The sequence below is a fragment of the Thalassophryne amazonica genome, chromosome 13, assembly GCF_902500255.1.
Source record: "Thalassophryne amazonica chromosome 13, fThaAma1.1, whole genome shotgun sequence".
Classification (NCBI taxonomy): Eukaryota; Metazoa; Chordata; class Actinopteri; order Batrachoidiformes; family Batrachoididae; genus Thalassophryne; species Thalassophryne amazonica.
In genome coordinates, this window is record NC_047115.1 from 45,045,031 (window position 1) to 45,061,466 (window position 16,436).

The 16,436-nt window shown below is 40.7% G+C and overlaps 1 protein-coding gene across 4 annotated transcripts in view; it reads left to right on the forward strand.

The window, feature by feature from the left end:
- unc5b (unc-5 netrin receptor B) overlaps window positions 1-2,386 on the forward strand; it is a 208,063-nt gene extending 205,677 nt beyond the window's left edge. For all 4 annotated transcript variants that reach the window (XM_034184294.1, XM_034184295.1, XM_034184296.1 and 1 more), the window contains one exon: window positions 348-2,386. In XM_034184294.1, coding sequence (XP_034040185.1) covers window positions 348-513 — 166 coding nt within the window. In that variant the 3' untranslated portion in view covers window positions 514-2,386. The remainder of the gene's footprint in view (window positions 1-347) is intronic.
- The last annotated feature ends 14,050 nt before the right edge of the window (window positions 2,387-16,436 follow it).

Below are 16,436 nucleotides of genomic sequence, written 5' to 3' on the forward strand. Positions count from 1 at the left end.
TGTGTGTGCAAACATCATCTATTTGCCTGTTTCCTCTCACAGTTTTGTGCACTCAGTTGGATAAAGCCCTAATTATATATTCATGAACAATACACACTAATTTTTGGGATTTGAAAATTTCACAATTGAACACTGTCCTCATTGCGCACTGTTTGTAAGCATGCAAGTGTATTTGTGAGTGCAATGGTGTTTGTGCACATTGTTACACATGCAAACCTTTAGTAAATCAAGCCCATAGGTTTCAATCAACAAGCAAGGACAATGGAAATGTTTGTAACCACTGACTTCAGTGGTGTGCTTCATTAGTACATTCTTTTCTTCTTACCACTTGTCTGTCTTGTTTTCAGGTACTTGAACTATTTTGCGACGAAACCAAGCCCCACAGGTGTTCTATTGGACTTATGGGAAGCTTGTCACCAAGGTGATGCAGACCTGGTCTCTTTGGCGACCGCACTGGAAGAGATGGGCAAGAGTGAGGTGCTAGTTGTCATGACAACAGATGGAGAATGTTGATTGGACAAGCAGGGGAGCAAGCAAGATAATTTTTGCCCCTCCATGATGGAACTATGAATACCTGCCCATGAATATGCACAGCCCTGCACAAGTCATTAGTCCTCAGAACATTTTGGTTCGATCACACATACTGTATTAACTCATCATGCCATCACTGGCCCCCGATCAGCTGCTGTAGCATCATACCCACCTTACACCAGTCCCATGGTGGCCATCCTATGATAACTGCTAATTCAGTTTAGCTCGAATACTCTAAAAGAAAGTTGCACCTCTGCAAGATGTGACACCAATTTCAGGGTACAAATGCATAAAAAATTGTACATATAGAACAACAAATTTGGGACAAACCTAAATTCCTTGTATTCAGTTCATTAAGCACGTATGCTAATACAAAAAGACAAATGCAAAAACAATATTATTTCAGTAGCAGCATGAACATGCATGATTAAACACCACCTCACTTCACGGCAGCTACTTTTGTTTTCAAGCAAATGCACGATTCCTGTAACTCTACATCGTCATCGTGTGCGTGCGTTGAGTGACAGGCAGCACCAAACTGTCTGAAAGCTCCTCAGGCTGCAGACAAACCGATCATTAATGACAGACTGAAACCGGATTGGATTCCTTGTCCAGTAGATTGTCAACAAATTACACTCAGAAGGAACCCTCGTGGTTTGAGGGTTTGAGCGTCGGAGCGTACGGCTTCAGGCTAGAGGACAAGCTGCCTCTTTATGCGATAGGATGATCCATTTTGAAGTTTGTTTCAGAATTGGCGGATAACTAGATTTCTTTATATTGTACCAACAAATGCCTCAAAGCTTTTGGCAAATCATTCCAACTCACAGGGGGTGGTCTTTCATCACTCCTCACGTTCTTCTATCATTCTGCTGCACTCCTCTGACAAACTGCAACGTCGCTTTCTGGTCATCCCTTAAAAGTTTCCTTTGGGGAACGCTTTTAACGTTATTATCCATATTTGTGGATTGGATTTTTTTTATTATTATTATTATTATTCCTTGCTGTTGCTGTTCTGATCATGCTCAACATGTTTTATCATTTGTGCTTATTTAGGCTTCTGTTAGAGTGATTAACAAAATCATATACATTGCTTATTTTTAAGAATTGTGTGTCTACTTCGTATGTAAAATAAATCGGTAAAACATGATTAGAGGTGGTAAATTGTTGGGGTAAGATGTATTTCTTAGCGTTTTGCTTCGCTGTAATTGAGGGCAGTTTCACTTAATAGAAAGTATAAATTTTACCTCGGAGCTGATTACATTTTCTTTAATTTTCTCTCCATACACCTTATTAATGTGTTCATCGAGCCATTCTGCTGCTGTCTTTTCTCTCTGTCAATTTATGACATTTTGTTAACCTTTTACCGCCTGCTTTTTGGTCAGGGTTCTTGAGTTGTTACCAGTTTTGTCCCATCAATTACTGTCATGTAGAGTGTTGTCATTATTTTAGTTCTGTGGGTTTTTTTTTACTCTTCCATCAGGCAAAAAAAAACAAACAAAACAAAACAAAAAAGTACTCATATCTTTGAAACCACAAAACCAAAACACAGGCAGTATCCCTCTTCTGATTGTGTCACTGCTTTGTGCAAATGAACTCGAATCATGCACAGGTGCGCGTGTGGGCAGGTGGGGCGTGCACACACAGCACGTGAGCACGCTCGAGATCTGGCCTTTTTCTTCGCAAGTGCTATGCAAGTGCAAAAGAAAAGCGAAGCATTTGACTTATTTTGTCTCTTGGCAAAGTAATTCTATTTTTTCAGATCAGGACTTTCACAGGGTTTTCAGTGTGTGTGGAAATTCTCCATCTGGATCTGAAGAATTGCAACTGATGAGAAACACTGCTACTGGGAAAGAAGCAGAAAAAAAAGCATGTGTGGGGCCATAAAACAGAGTATACGGTGCGGCTGCAGCAGACATTGTGACTGTAATTATGTACACAGGCCCTGCAGGTTCTTGCCCACCATAAAACATCTGAGAACAACCTGTGCTGTGCTTTAGATCCCTGCAGGGTCCCGTGCAAGACTTCAGATCCCTGTAGGACCCCCCCCTTGCAGAACTTTGGCTCTCTGCAGAATCCCATGCCGGACTTTGTATCCCATGAAGGACTTTAAATCCCTGCAGGATCCCATACTCAACTTTAAATCCCTGTAGGATCACGTGCTGGACTTTAAATCCCTGCAGGATCCCATGCAGGACTTTGGATCCCATGCAAGACTATATTCTCTTATTACAGAGCCCACTTCGATGTGGACTACAGTGTTTGTTTATCTAGATTTCTGAATTATCTTGTGTTTCTGGAACATTTGTCCTAGAGCTGGACTGGATTCCACCTCTTCCCCTTCAAAAAGAAACCTTTTCTTTATTCTTTTTTTTTTTTTTTTTTTTTGCCTTTGTTCAACATTTTTATTAAAAAAAAAAAAAAAACTAAATAGACCGAGTTATGTTATTTTATCTCTGTATAGTACTAATTGTAAATAAACCTCTAGCCTTCTTACCTGTAACTAAATATAATTTTTATGCAATAAATTATATTTCTTAGTTTAACTGTGGTCTTTTTATGTGTGCTTTGTTGGTGAGTTGTTGAAAAGAAAAACTTGGAGTGGATTCTGTAAAATCGTTCTTTTTTCCCCCTCATCTGCAGCACATTTTCATAGAAAATGCAGCAATACGATTCCTCACACCTCATTTGAAAATTCCCTTTAGGTCCATTTAGCTTCAGAAGTCTTCAACTGGCAATCTGTCAAAGACTTCAAATTAGCAAGGTTTTAGAGACACTAATAGTGACTCCAAGCGCCAGTCCTCAGCTGAGTGTTTTAACCTCACTTCTGTGTAAATGCAGAGTGAAATGTAGAGTGATTTATCCAATTAGGCTGTTATATCAAGAACAAATAATCTGTGAGTCGTTTTCTAGTGACTGTGCATTGCATTATGGGTTTGAAAACAAGAATTTTCTACATTTGTTTCAATAAATTCATTGCTAACTTGCAACTTGCACCTTTCACTGCACAACTTAATTGTGCCTTTTTTAATGCACAAGCAACAGTGACCTTTCTGGACTCCACAACTCTGTGATAAGCAGCAAGGCTTCACAAATCACATGCAAACAAAAGGCCTGTTGTGCATGTGGCTGTCTGAAGAAGCCCAGACATGTACCACTGTGCCAACTTTCTATTACCTCCGCCAATGAAATTGGGGGAGATTATGTTTTCGCAGTTGTTTGTTTGTTTGTCTGTTTGTGAACAGCCATGGAACCAACACTTATGAAATTTATACTGAAGATTCATATCCTGATAGGCAAGAACTGATTAAAAATCTTGGAAAATTGAAAAAAAAATCCCTGTCTTTAACACTGAACAAATTTTCAAAACTTCATAAATATGTCAAAAAAGATAAACTTTCGTTCATATTTGAGAGCTTTATGTAGAATGGCATCCTTTACTGTCTGACAAAGTTTGATCCAGATCTAATCCAGATTACAGATGTGGCCATTTAAATTTAACATTGAAACACCCCTTTAATGTATATTTTACATTATATCTTAATCAAATATGAGCAAATCACTATCATATTTGAAAGTGAGGTGCAGACTGGCACTCACTATCACCTGACAAAGTTTGGTCCAGATCTGATCCAGATTGTGGATTTTGTGGATATTTGAATTTAATATTTAAAAGCCCATTTGGATTTTACATTATATCCCAATCAAAAGTGCCTCAATCACTCTCATTTTTCTGTGATTGATTTACTTACACCACCAAAATTGGATGGAGGTTCCAATTTTATGCCTGTTTGTCTATCTTCCAGTTATCACTCGAAGACCAAAGGCCAAAAAGCAATGACCAAATTGTACATAGCAGAGATAACCAATGTTCTGTGAAATTATCTGAAAAAAGAATTCATAAACTGGAAAAGTTGGGGAGGAAAAAGCTTTATTCAAGTACATGAATGAAATATATACTAATTTCTAATATACTAATATCTAATTTCTCTTGTGAAAGCCACTTCTAACAGGTCTTTGACCTTATAAGTTTTTACAAGGTAACATTTTGTGGAATTGGAAACTACCATTGGCAAAAGCTTGCACTCTATGAGCGCGGTGCCCAGTTTAATATAAAATATTAACTGCAAGTTATAATGTGAAAAGAAGCCATCATGGCTGATGATCAAAAGTTTACTGGACTTCAGAATCAGAATCCAAAATTTCAAAGTGGACAAAGCAGTGTTTATACAGTTACTGGAAGAATTTTGCAGCCTCATACTGACTCTGTTGTGTCTAATCCGAATAAATTGAACTGTAATAGCTGTTTTAAGCGTCATTAAAATCCTTCACCTCCACATAGGATTCCTTATGTGAGTTGTTAGCAAGAATAATGAATTTCAGTCATATACAAACAATTTTGAACAGATTTTTCTGTCAATTAGAGTGTGATAATAATAATAATATTAATAATAATAATATTCACCATTCGCACCTTGCATTTATTTGAATCTGCATTTTCATGACACTAACACATTTTGAATTCACCAGCCAGAAATGAACGTGTGGCAAGTGTTTTTGAACTCAGTTGGACCGTATTTTCGGTGCGGTTGCTGGGAAACAGCAGCCATTTTGGGATAAGTTTGTTCCAGCAGTGCAGTGGACTCGTGTGTCACCTCAGAAGGCGCAGGGTGCTCAAGTTGGTCACGTCTGTCAGTGAAGTAAGCTGCATGTGGAGTTAGTGATTTTCCATGTTTCATTTCACACAGGAGCAAAAGACCACCGCTGTCTGTCCTACAGTGCCACCTAGTGGTGAATTTAAAATTAAACAAAAATTAAAAAGTAATGTATAAATTAAAAGTTAAAAAAAAATTACAACAAATTCCTGAATAAGTTTGAAAAGCCACACATACAACACATAACGAGAAAACCATTTAAAATATATTTTTAAAAACATACACAAATGGAATGTATCCTGACCGCAGCCATTTTGAACTTGGTGTCGGTTTAAATAAGCAGAAAATAGGAAGAAAAGTTAGATTTATATATACTCAACAAAATAATAAACGCAACACTTTTGGTTTTGCTCCCATTTTGTATGAGATGAACTCAAAGATCTAAAACTTTTTCCACATACACAATATCACCATTTCCTTCAAATATTGTTCACAAACCAGTCTAAATCTGTGATAGTGAGCACTTCTCCTTTGTTGAGATAATCCATCCCACCTCACAGGTGTGCCATACCAAGATGCTGATTAGACACCATGATTAGTGCACAGGTGTGCCTTAGACTGCCCACAATAAAAGGCCACTCTGAAAGGTGCAGTTTTGTTTTATTGGGGGGGAATACCAGTCAGTATCTGGTGTGACCACCATTTGCCTCATGCAGTGCAACACATCTCCTTTGCATAGAGTTGATCAGGTTGTCAATTGTGACCTGTGGAATGTTGGTCCACTCCCCTTCAATGCTGTGCGAAGTTGCTGGATATTGGCAGGAACTGGTACACGCTGTCGTATACGCCGGTCCAGAGCATCCCAAACATGCTCAATGGGTGACATGTCCGGTGAGTATGCCGGCCATGCAAGAACTGGGACATTTTCAGCTTCCAAGAATTGTGTACAGATCCTTGCAACATGGGGCCGTGCATTATCCTGCTGCAACATGAGGTGATGTTCTTGGATGTATGGCACAACAATGGGCCTCAGGATCTCGTCACGGTATCTCTGTACATTCAAAATGCCATCAATAAAATGCACCTGTGTTCTTCGTCCATAACAGACGCCTGCCCATACCATAACCCCACCGCCACCATGGGCCACTCGATCCATAACATTGACATCAGAAAACCGTTTCACCACACGACGCCACACACGCTGTCTGCCATCTGCCCTGGGACAGTGTGAACCGGGATTCATCTGTGAAGAGAACACCTCTCCAACGTGCCAAACGCCAGCGAATGTGAGCATTTTGCCCACTCAAGTCAGTTACGACGACGAACTGGAGTCAGGGTCGAGACCCCGATGAGGACGACGAGCATGCAGATGAGCTTCCCTGAGACGGTTTTCTGACAGTTTGTGCAGAAATTCTTTGGTTATGCAAACCGATTGTTACAGCAGCTGTCCGAGTGGCTGGTCTCAGACAATCTTGGAGGTGAACATGCTGGATGTGGAGGTCCTGGGCTGGTGTGGTTACACGTGGTCTTGTGGTTGTGAGGCTGGTTGGATGTACTGCCAAATTCTCTGAAACGCCTTGGAGACGGCTTATGGTAGAGACATGAACATTCAATACACGAGCAACAGCTCTGGTTGACATTCCTGCTGTCAGCATGCCAATTGGCACGCTCCCTCAAATCTTACGACACTGTGGCATTGTGCTGTGTGATAAAACTGCACCTTTCAGAGTGGCCTTTTATGTGGGCAGTCTAAGGCACACCTGTGCACTAATCATGGTGTCTAATCAGCATCTTGGTATGGCACACCTGTGAGGTGGGAGGGATTATTTCAGCAAAGGAGAAGTGCTCACTATCACAGATTTAGACTGGTTTGTGAACAATATTTGAGGGAAATGGTGATATTGTGTATGTGGAAAAAGTTTTAGATCTTTGAGTTCATCTCATACAAAATGGGAGCAAAACCAAAAGTGTTGCGTTTATATTTTTGTGGTGTATTTATGTAATCACACGTGTGTGTGTGTGTGTGTGTGTGTGTGTGTGTGTGTGTGTGTGTGTGTGTGTGTGGTGTGTGTGTGTGTGTGTGTGTGTGAGAGAGAGAGAGAGAGAGAGAGAGAGAGAGAGAGAGAGAGAGAGAGAGAGAAATAAAAAAATGGCTAGACGGATTTTGACCAATTTTGGTGGGACTGTTACTTGGGTTTTTATCTCCAGATGATTACATTTTTGGAACAGCTTGTCAAAAATCCACTAACACATAGCCAATTTACCATAAAATCTCCACTACTAATGTGGACAGAGATTTAATTTAAAAAAAAGAAAAAACTCATATTGTTCAGTACATGTGCTTGATTGGTATTGGTGACTTCATGATGACATCACACAGAACTCGTAATATGACGTCATGTGTAGTTTAAAAAATAAAAACACCCTTACTCAATAAAGTCCATCAAAGCTCCCTGCATGTGTTCAGTTTTCATTTCTTTTTCTTATTCACCCTTCTTCTTATTCACCCTAGGGACACAAAGTAGTCCTGCACCCTGAGAGCACAAAGCCCAAGCCGGTACGTAAGGTTTAATTAGGTCAGCTAGGTAGGGAGGTGCCAGTCCATGAACAATTTTATAGACTAGTAGCAGAACCTTATCTGATCTCACTGGGACAGGAAGCCAGTGAAGGGATGCCAAAATGGATGTAATGTGGTCGAACTTTCTGCTTCATGTCAAAAGTCCAGCTGCAGCATTTTGAACCAGTTGGAGAGCCCTAATGCTAGACTGCGGTAAACCAGAAAAAGAAAATAGCATTGTTGACATTAATATACATTTCATTCATTCATTTATTTTGTACCACTTATCTGGATCTGTGTCATGTTGAAAGCAGACCAAGCATCTCAGCCCAAACTTTCCTATGCCCAACCAAGTCCTGTAACTCTTCCCAGGTGATCCTGTTGCTTCTCCAAGCCAGCTGGGAAATATAATCCCTCCAGTGGGTCCCAGTGTGAGGAGCTCAGCACTCCCCCTTCTGATCACTCCCCCTGCCTTCACTGCGCATGTGTCATTTCAGAGCGTCAGCAACGACTCACCGATTATCGCCTCGTTTCTCCTTAAAACTGCACTCCAGTCATCATCTATCTCAGCGACAGATCTCTAAAGCTTTTGTACAACAGTCATTTCCACATAAGTTCAACAATAATTCACAATAAAAGATGGGGGGCCAATCAGAGTGCGACACCAGCACATCTGAGACTGACTCTCTGAGTCTGATTCTCTACCGATCAAAGGGAATAATGTGATTATTAACCATCAGATGACAAAGTAAACCTCTTAAATCATTCTAATGTTAGTTTTAAGCAGAAACGAGCCGATAATCTGTTAATCGCTGCTAATGCTCCAACATGATGCATGTGCAGTGAAAGCCAGACTAGCATACGGGAGTGTTTAGTCTAGGAGAATGCTGAGTCCCTGACACCGGGTGTTCCCTGGGGCCTCCTTCCAGTTGGCCATGCCTGGAAGACTTCCCTAGGGAGAACACCAGGAGATATCCTCATCAGATGCCTGAGCCACCTCAGCTGGCTCCTTCGATGTGAAGAAGCAACGGCTCTACTCTAAATCCCTCCCGGATAGTCAATCTTCTCACCCTGTCCAGGAGTGTAAGCCCAGATACCTGATGGAGGAATCTCATTCTCTGCAGCTTGTATCCGCAACTTTATTCTGTCAGTCATTACCCAAAGTTCATGACCATGGGTGAGAATAGGAGCGCCACAACACTCTGGTAAAGCAGCTGAAAGATTTCAGACACCGCCCCAGTTGGTCTATTGATGTCACGCTCCAATTTGGAGGTACTGATTCTCATCCCAATCATTTCACATATTGACTCATCTTCAACCGCTTCCTCCAATTAAGAGTCACGGTGGTGGCGGGGTGGATGAATGGAGCCTATTCCAGCAGTCAGAGGGCGCGAGGCATGGTACACCCTGGATACGACGCCAGTCTGTCGCAGGGCCACATCTTGACAAACAAACACTTTCACATCTGCACGCACACCTATGGACAAATTAAAGATTCCAATCCACCTAACCCGCATGTCTTTGAATGTAGAAGGAAGCAGGAGCACCTGAAGGGAACTCACGCAAACACGGGGAGAACATGCAAACTCCACAGAGAAAGGTCACAGGTGGCAATCGATCCCCATGACCTTCTCGCTGTGAGACAACAGGGCTAATCACTAAGCTACTGTGCTGCTCCAGTTGTTTCACACTCTGCCTCAGATCTGCTCAGTGCACATTGGAGGTCACTGCCTCATGAAACCAACAGAACCACAACATCTGCAAAAAGCAGAAATGCAACTCTGAGGTAACCAAACCAGTCCCTGACTGCCCCTCGAAATCCCATCTATTAATATCACAAAAGAACTAGTGACAAGGGGCAGCCCTGGCGGAGTCCAACACCCACCAGAAACAGGTCTGATGTACTGTGCATCCGGAAAGTATTCACAGCGCTGCACTTTTTCCACATTTTGTATGTTACAGCCTTATTCCAAATGGTGTAAATTCATTTTTTACTTCAACATTCTACTCACAAACACCCCATAATGACAACATGAAAACAGTTTTTGGAATTTTTGGAAATTTATTAAAATTAAAAAAGAAGAAGAAGAAATGATATGTACATATGTATCCACACCCTTTGCTCAATACTTTGTTGATGCACCTTTGGCAGCAATTACAGCTCAAGTCTTCTTGAATATGATGCCACAAGCTTGGTGCACCTATCTGTGGGCACTTTTCACCCATTCCCCATTGCAGAACCTCTCAACCTGCATCAGGTCGGTGAGCATCAGTGCACAGCTATTTTCAAATCTCTCCAGAGATGTTCCATTGGATTCAGGTCTGTGCTTCGACTGGGCCACTCAAGAACATTTGCAGAGTTGTCCTGAAGCCACTCTTTTGATAGCTTGGCTGTGTGCTTAGGGTCATTGTCCTGCTGAGACATGAACCATCACCCCTGTCTGAGGTCAAGAGCGCTCCTGAAGCAGGTTTTCATCCAGAATGTCTCTGTACATTGCTGCATTCATCTTTCCCTCAATCCTGACTAGTCTCCCAGTTGCTGCTGCTGAAAACTATCCGCACAGCATGATGCTGCCACCACCATGCTTCACTGTACACTGTAAAAAAGTCTATGAAATTAACAGGGAAATTCTGTAAAATCACAACCTAAAAAACTGTGAAAAGAAAAACTGTGAAATATTGTTTAATTGACAGCAATCATTTGTAAAATGTAAAACGCAACTGAACTGTGAATCTAACAGTTTCAAATATGTTAAAATAATCATGTACCATTGTAGAATTTACAAATGATTGTAGTTTAAACAGAAAATCATAATATCAAAAACTGTACATTACAGTTAAAATTACATGACAACTGTTAAAAATAATGTTTTTTTCTGTTAATTTGAATTTTACTATTGTCTTAGACTTTACAGATCATTTTCACAAATACAGTAAAATACTGTAAACTAAGGGTTTGAAACAAAGAGGTGGTGTCAAGGGTGCAATTTAGAACTAGAAATTGGGGGGGACAAAGTGCGAGACCCGCAGGGCTGAAGCTCATAGGCCGGGGGTCTGGGGGCCGCTCTAGGCCCCCAGAAGCCAATGGCTTCTAGATAAGCTCAGATGCATTCTGAGCATCCAGAACAGTAATTTTAATGTTTGAGAAGACCATAAAGTGGACACCATTTGACTTATGCAATTTGAAACTGTGGATATAAGTACTTTATTCTGAGAATAGCCAGCATTGATTTTATTAACATCCTGGTGTAAATAAGGTATCACCACATGTGTAGAACTCAAATGAATGATAGGTTGAGTTTTCATTAAAAAACAACTGCAATGTGGTAAAATGTATTCATGAATATGAAAGAACAGGCTCTTATTAATTATTAACTATCGCATACTGTATTTTTTTCTTAGATTTGTTTTTGCATAAGTTTTAAAAAACAACAGATCATAAGTTTAGGATAATTACTTATCATGAATTTAATTTTTGAAGTGGCACTAATGACAACACTCATACTGAACATAATTTCGCTGCATAGACTGATTTTGGAGATCAAGCAATAATTGCAGATGGGCTTCTGAGGTCCCAGATAGATTTTCTGATTTCCTTTTCTAACTTTCAGAATTTAGTAAATTAGCATATGGTCCGTTGATACTTATGTGTAGACACTAGTCCCTAGAGGCAACTATTTTTGGTTTCAAATCTGGGCAAATGCAGTCCCAGAAAATTCCGAATGTGACAAACAAGAAACAGGTGTTGTAAACAAGTCAATGCTGCTAAAAATACAAACTTGCAGAAACAAAGATACTATTCTGACATGGTTTTGCACATAAGACTGACATGGTTTTGCACATAAGACAGGCATAGCATGTTTCAAGTACACACATATATGTCAGAAGGGTGGGGGGGGACATACCATATTCTGTCCCCCGGTTGAAAAGGTGGGGGGGACATGTCCCCCCTATCCCCCACCAAATTGCACCCATGACATAAGGTGACCCTTTTTATATTCTAAATAGACAATTACTAGCTTATCTGTTCCATATATTTGCATTGTATTTATTAACATGCAAAATAAAGAACGGGTTCACTTTGCTTTGAAATAATATTAATGAATCAGATAGTATACAAATAATGAATGTTTATGAGTTCAATGATATGAATATTTCATGAGGTGAAAGCTGGAACATTCCATTCAACAGGATGGTATAAGGGAGCAGCTGGAGGGACTTACTACAAGTGTTAATATTACAGAAAAAAAATTGTTTTAATAACAGCATGGCCATGCTAATTAAACAGGAGAGCACCATTAAAATTATAGTTTTAAAATGTTTTGTTGTTGTTGTTGTTGTAAGGTTACAGGTTTAAATTGTAAAATCGACATATTTTATGTAAAACCGTTTACATATTCACTGTAATTTTTACAGAATTCCCCTGGTAACCACAGCTGCCAGAATTTTCCCATAAAAACACCAGATTTTTTACAGTGTAGGAATGGTTTCCTCCAAACATAATTGAAAATTGAAATTGAATTGAAGTTATGCCAATAGTCATTTTTATAAACTTAATGCTTGACTCCCTTTATATAGAGCAGACCTGGGCAACACTGCGGCCCGGGGGCCACAGGCGGCCCTTTGCATGTCCTGTCTGGCCCTCATGAGGTCTGATTATTATTACTACATATATTAAAAATGTCAAGTCTGTGCGTTGCAAATCTGAGAGGTTTATTTAGGTATATTTAAATATTACATATTACAATAATGAAAATTACCTATAAAAGCTATTAAATAGGTAATGTTTTTTGTAAATGTGTAATGGGAGACAGGGAGTTTTCGATGGTTTGGCCCTCGGACATGATTCAGGTTCCCTATGTGGCCCCTTGTAAAAATTAATTGCCACCCCTGATATAGAGTATAAGCAGCAGGAGACACCACACCTTATAACAGTGTGTAGCAGGATGGATGACCTTAATGATATTCAGCTGGTGGATTGAGTGCAGCTAGTTGTGGCAGAGGAGTGTTTGTATAGAAGAGGGAGTGTGTGTGTGCTCTTCTTTCTCTTTCTGGAGACTGACTGCAGGTGTTTGGACGTGTTCACGTCCACGTTCCCGTGAAGACAGGTAGGCGCCCGGTCACAGCTGCAGGCTCGTTGAGGTGTAGTGGTGAATGTTTAAGGAAATGGTTTTGTTGTACAGAGACCTCTGTGTGGGCTGTCGTTGGCGGTGCGCTGCTGAGTTTGTTGTGCTCTTGACGCTCTGGGATGGTGTCGAGTTACAGCTGATTGCTGTGACGGACGGTTCGGTATGTACAGCACATGTAAGCTCCTCTTTCAGATATTTGTTTAAAATGTAGGATTTTGGACCAAGCTGTGGAAGGTGGCCCTGCTGCTTTGCTCTGGTGCTCTGCTGAAAGATTTCGTCCTGTGAGACCGGTGGATGTGCCCTGTTTGCTGCGGCGGCTTTACGCTCAGTGTGGACATCTGGAAAACTCTGCCAGCTGCGTGTGCTGCCGGACTGCGTGATGCAAGGGTGCCCTCATGTGGTCATAATCGGTGGTGTTTTAAATTAGTTTTTATAAAATTGTCTTTAACTAGAAATTTAATTGTTAATAATTTTTTTTTTTTTTTTGTATTTGGGAACCACGTCTGTCTCAATTACAACGAACCTGTGCTTTGCCACAAGTGGATTTATTGAATATTTTTCTGGTGTCTTCGTTTTTGCTCTTTGACGCTTCCGTTACTCAGCCGCTTGCTCGTGTTATTTTACAGCTCAGAGGACGGTTCATATGGATTAAAAAAAATCAGGTTGTACTTCGTTTTTTACCTTCCTGGGGTTAGAAACTTTTTTTCTACAGAAAATTTCTCAAGCTTTATTGAGCCGTGAACTTCGAATCTGTGAATGTCTTTCTAACTTTACTGCAGTGGAATGTCGTGTGATTTTTGCATAAACACATTACATTTTCTTTACCATTGAAGTTTGTCTGCTTTTCTTTTTTACAAAGGTGTAATTTTATTTTGAAAATGCGTACAGGAAACGGAATCAATGTGATTTGGAAAAATGTCAATGCCATTGTTTGGCTTTTCAGGATAAAAGCAATAACCATTTTAAAATTGTTTTCTTTGATAAGTACATGTTTAAAATCTGAGAAATCCCACCACGATGTAATATTGACACGTTTAATAAATGTTTCCACAATACACGTCTTGGTCCATTTATTTAGAGTTGCTGACATAAAGCTTTTATTCTGAAACCTTCATTGGATGCAGCTGTCATCCGTTTGCAAATGTTTGGAGACAATTTCTTGGCTAAACACGCTGACAAACTAAATAAGTAATGGCCACTTACCTGTTGCAATGAGGTATGTGAATATTTTAATTTAACATCTGTTATCTGGTACAGGGTACATGGGTTTTAGCGCTGAGTTTACACCAGTAGATAACACCTGTAGTAACTATTCAGCGGCGGCCACACAAACTCAGCATTTGACTAAACCAAGAAGTGGCTCGCGATAAGTAAATGTCTAGGAATGTGTCTCGCTATAGTTTAACCTTCCAAAGTTTGTGCCTGTGCTGATCATGTGACGTTTGCTTCCTCAAAACATCAGGCTTGGGGCTGCAGAGTCAGCTCTTTAACACTCGCGTCACTTTTCCTTCACTCGTAACCAACCAGACTTTTTTTTCCCCTCCCCCTCCTCGTCTTGTTTCTGTCTTTCACGCTGTCTCGTGACTTTATCCACAGTCATTTTCTGGCATGTAAATGTCACATGAAACTGCAGTAGATACTGACAGTCACAGCTGACACTCCTTTATCTGCTGTTCAAACAATGGACCTGCACATCTGACGGTATGTTTCTGTGTAGGTTCTCAGTTGTCCAGGTGGCTTCCATAGTAGAGAAGCTTGAATCTTCGACTGGACTGGGTTGCTTGACGCGAGGACGTTTCGCTTCAAATCGCAGAAGCTTCCTCAGCTAAAATTCTTGCTCTGGTGGTCTGACTTCTGTCTTGACTCTTGTCGAGAAGAATGATTTGAAGCGAAACGTCCTCGCTTGCTCACAGGGGGTCGTTTTGACCGTTGGGGTTTTTCATGATTGTTGTATGGCCTTGCCTTACAATATAAAGCGCCTTGGGGCAACTGTTTGTTGTGATTTGGCGCTATATAAAAAAAAAAGTTGATTGATTGAAAATGAACACCATTTTTGGAAAGGTGCTGTGTGCACCTATTGTTGGAGTAAGGTTCTGAACCTGATGATACTGCTGCCTACTAGGTAGTGGCAGTGATATGGGATTGACCTTGGACTCTGGACTTGACCCTAAGATGGACTTTGCACCCTTTTGCAGTTTTTTGTTACTGCTGCAATGGTCTAAGCAGTGGGTCACTCTTGAGTCTAGTCTGCTTGAGGTGCTCTATAATAAAAAAAAATTGAATTAACAATTAACTTATATTAAAGGAAGTGGCTATTCGCACGGCTACCGTGTCCATAACTCTCATTTGGCTATTCGCACAGCAAGACTCTGGTGGTAAAACTTGGAACTACTTCTATGAACAAATGTAGCGGGATGAAGGTCGCGGGTCCCGATTGAAAAGACGTTCCCTTCAGCTTGGCTAACAGAGAATTTCCCTTTGGCTGACCTGGTAGAGGAATGGTCTTTAGTGCGAATCGTCCGGGTTTGATCCCACCGTCGTCGTGGTCACAAACATACTGCGTTAAATGAGTTATGAACACGGCTGCTGTTCGAATAGAGGGTCGGTCTTTTGCCACCAGTCTTGCCATGCGAATAGTGAAATGAGAGTTATGGACACAGTCAAATAAAAAAATAATCAAAATTGAAAAATATTAAAGGAGTTGACATCTTGAATGCAGTATGTTTGTTTATACAAGTAGTTCCAAGTTTTGCCACCAGTCTTGCCGTGCAAATAGCCAAATGAGAGTTATGGACACGGCCGACGTGCGACTAGCCACAGCCCATATGAAATGGATTAGGATCCAGATATGGCCAGTTCTGGGATTATACAATGGTGTCATACGTCGCCACATCCACTGCACTACGGAAACACCATGGGCCCTGGATGGCAATCACACGAGCAGACAACTGGTCCATCTCTTGAAAGTACTCATCTACCTGCTGTATTTGCAGCAGGGGTTGTGGGTGTCCCCCTTTGGTCTTCTCCAACTGCTAGGCTTCTCATTGATGCATTTACACACTAAAATGTTTAATTGCCAAAATGTCATAGCAGAGTCTCCCGTTTGTTTCACAGTCATTCCAGCAGGACCCAAAGAGGATCCTCTAAAGATTATGTAGTACCAAAACCAAGCAAGGGTTGAGTTTGAAGATTTATCTTTTTAATGCATAAATGGTTTGGACATTTGAACAATATTTTGCTTCTAAATCATGAATTTGCACACTTCCAGAAGTCTGTCATAGAAGCAGAATCCTGATAAGGTCCAGGTCCTATTCCGGAGTATTTCACATGCTGCATAGAACACATGTATTACATGCCATGCCACCATGAAGCTGTAACATCGGTCACACAACAAAAGTTGCACATTGCAGTTTCTCCAATCGCAGATACAATAGTCAAAAAGTGACTAGTGAGAAAAACTCTAAAGTGATGGGTTAAATGCAGAGGACAAATTTCGTTGTATGTACAATGACAAGCATATGAAGGACGAGGGCTGATACAGATACATCGGGGCGTGATACATAAACA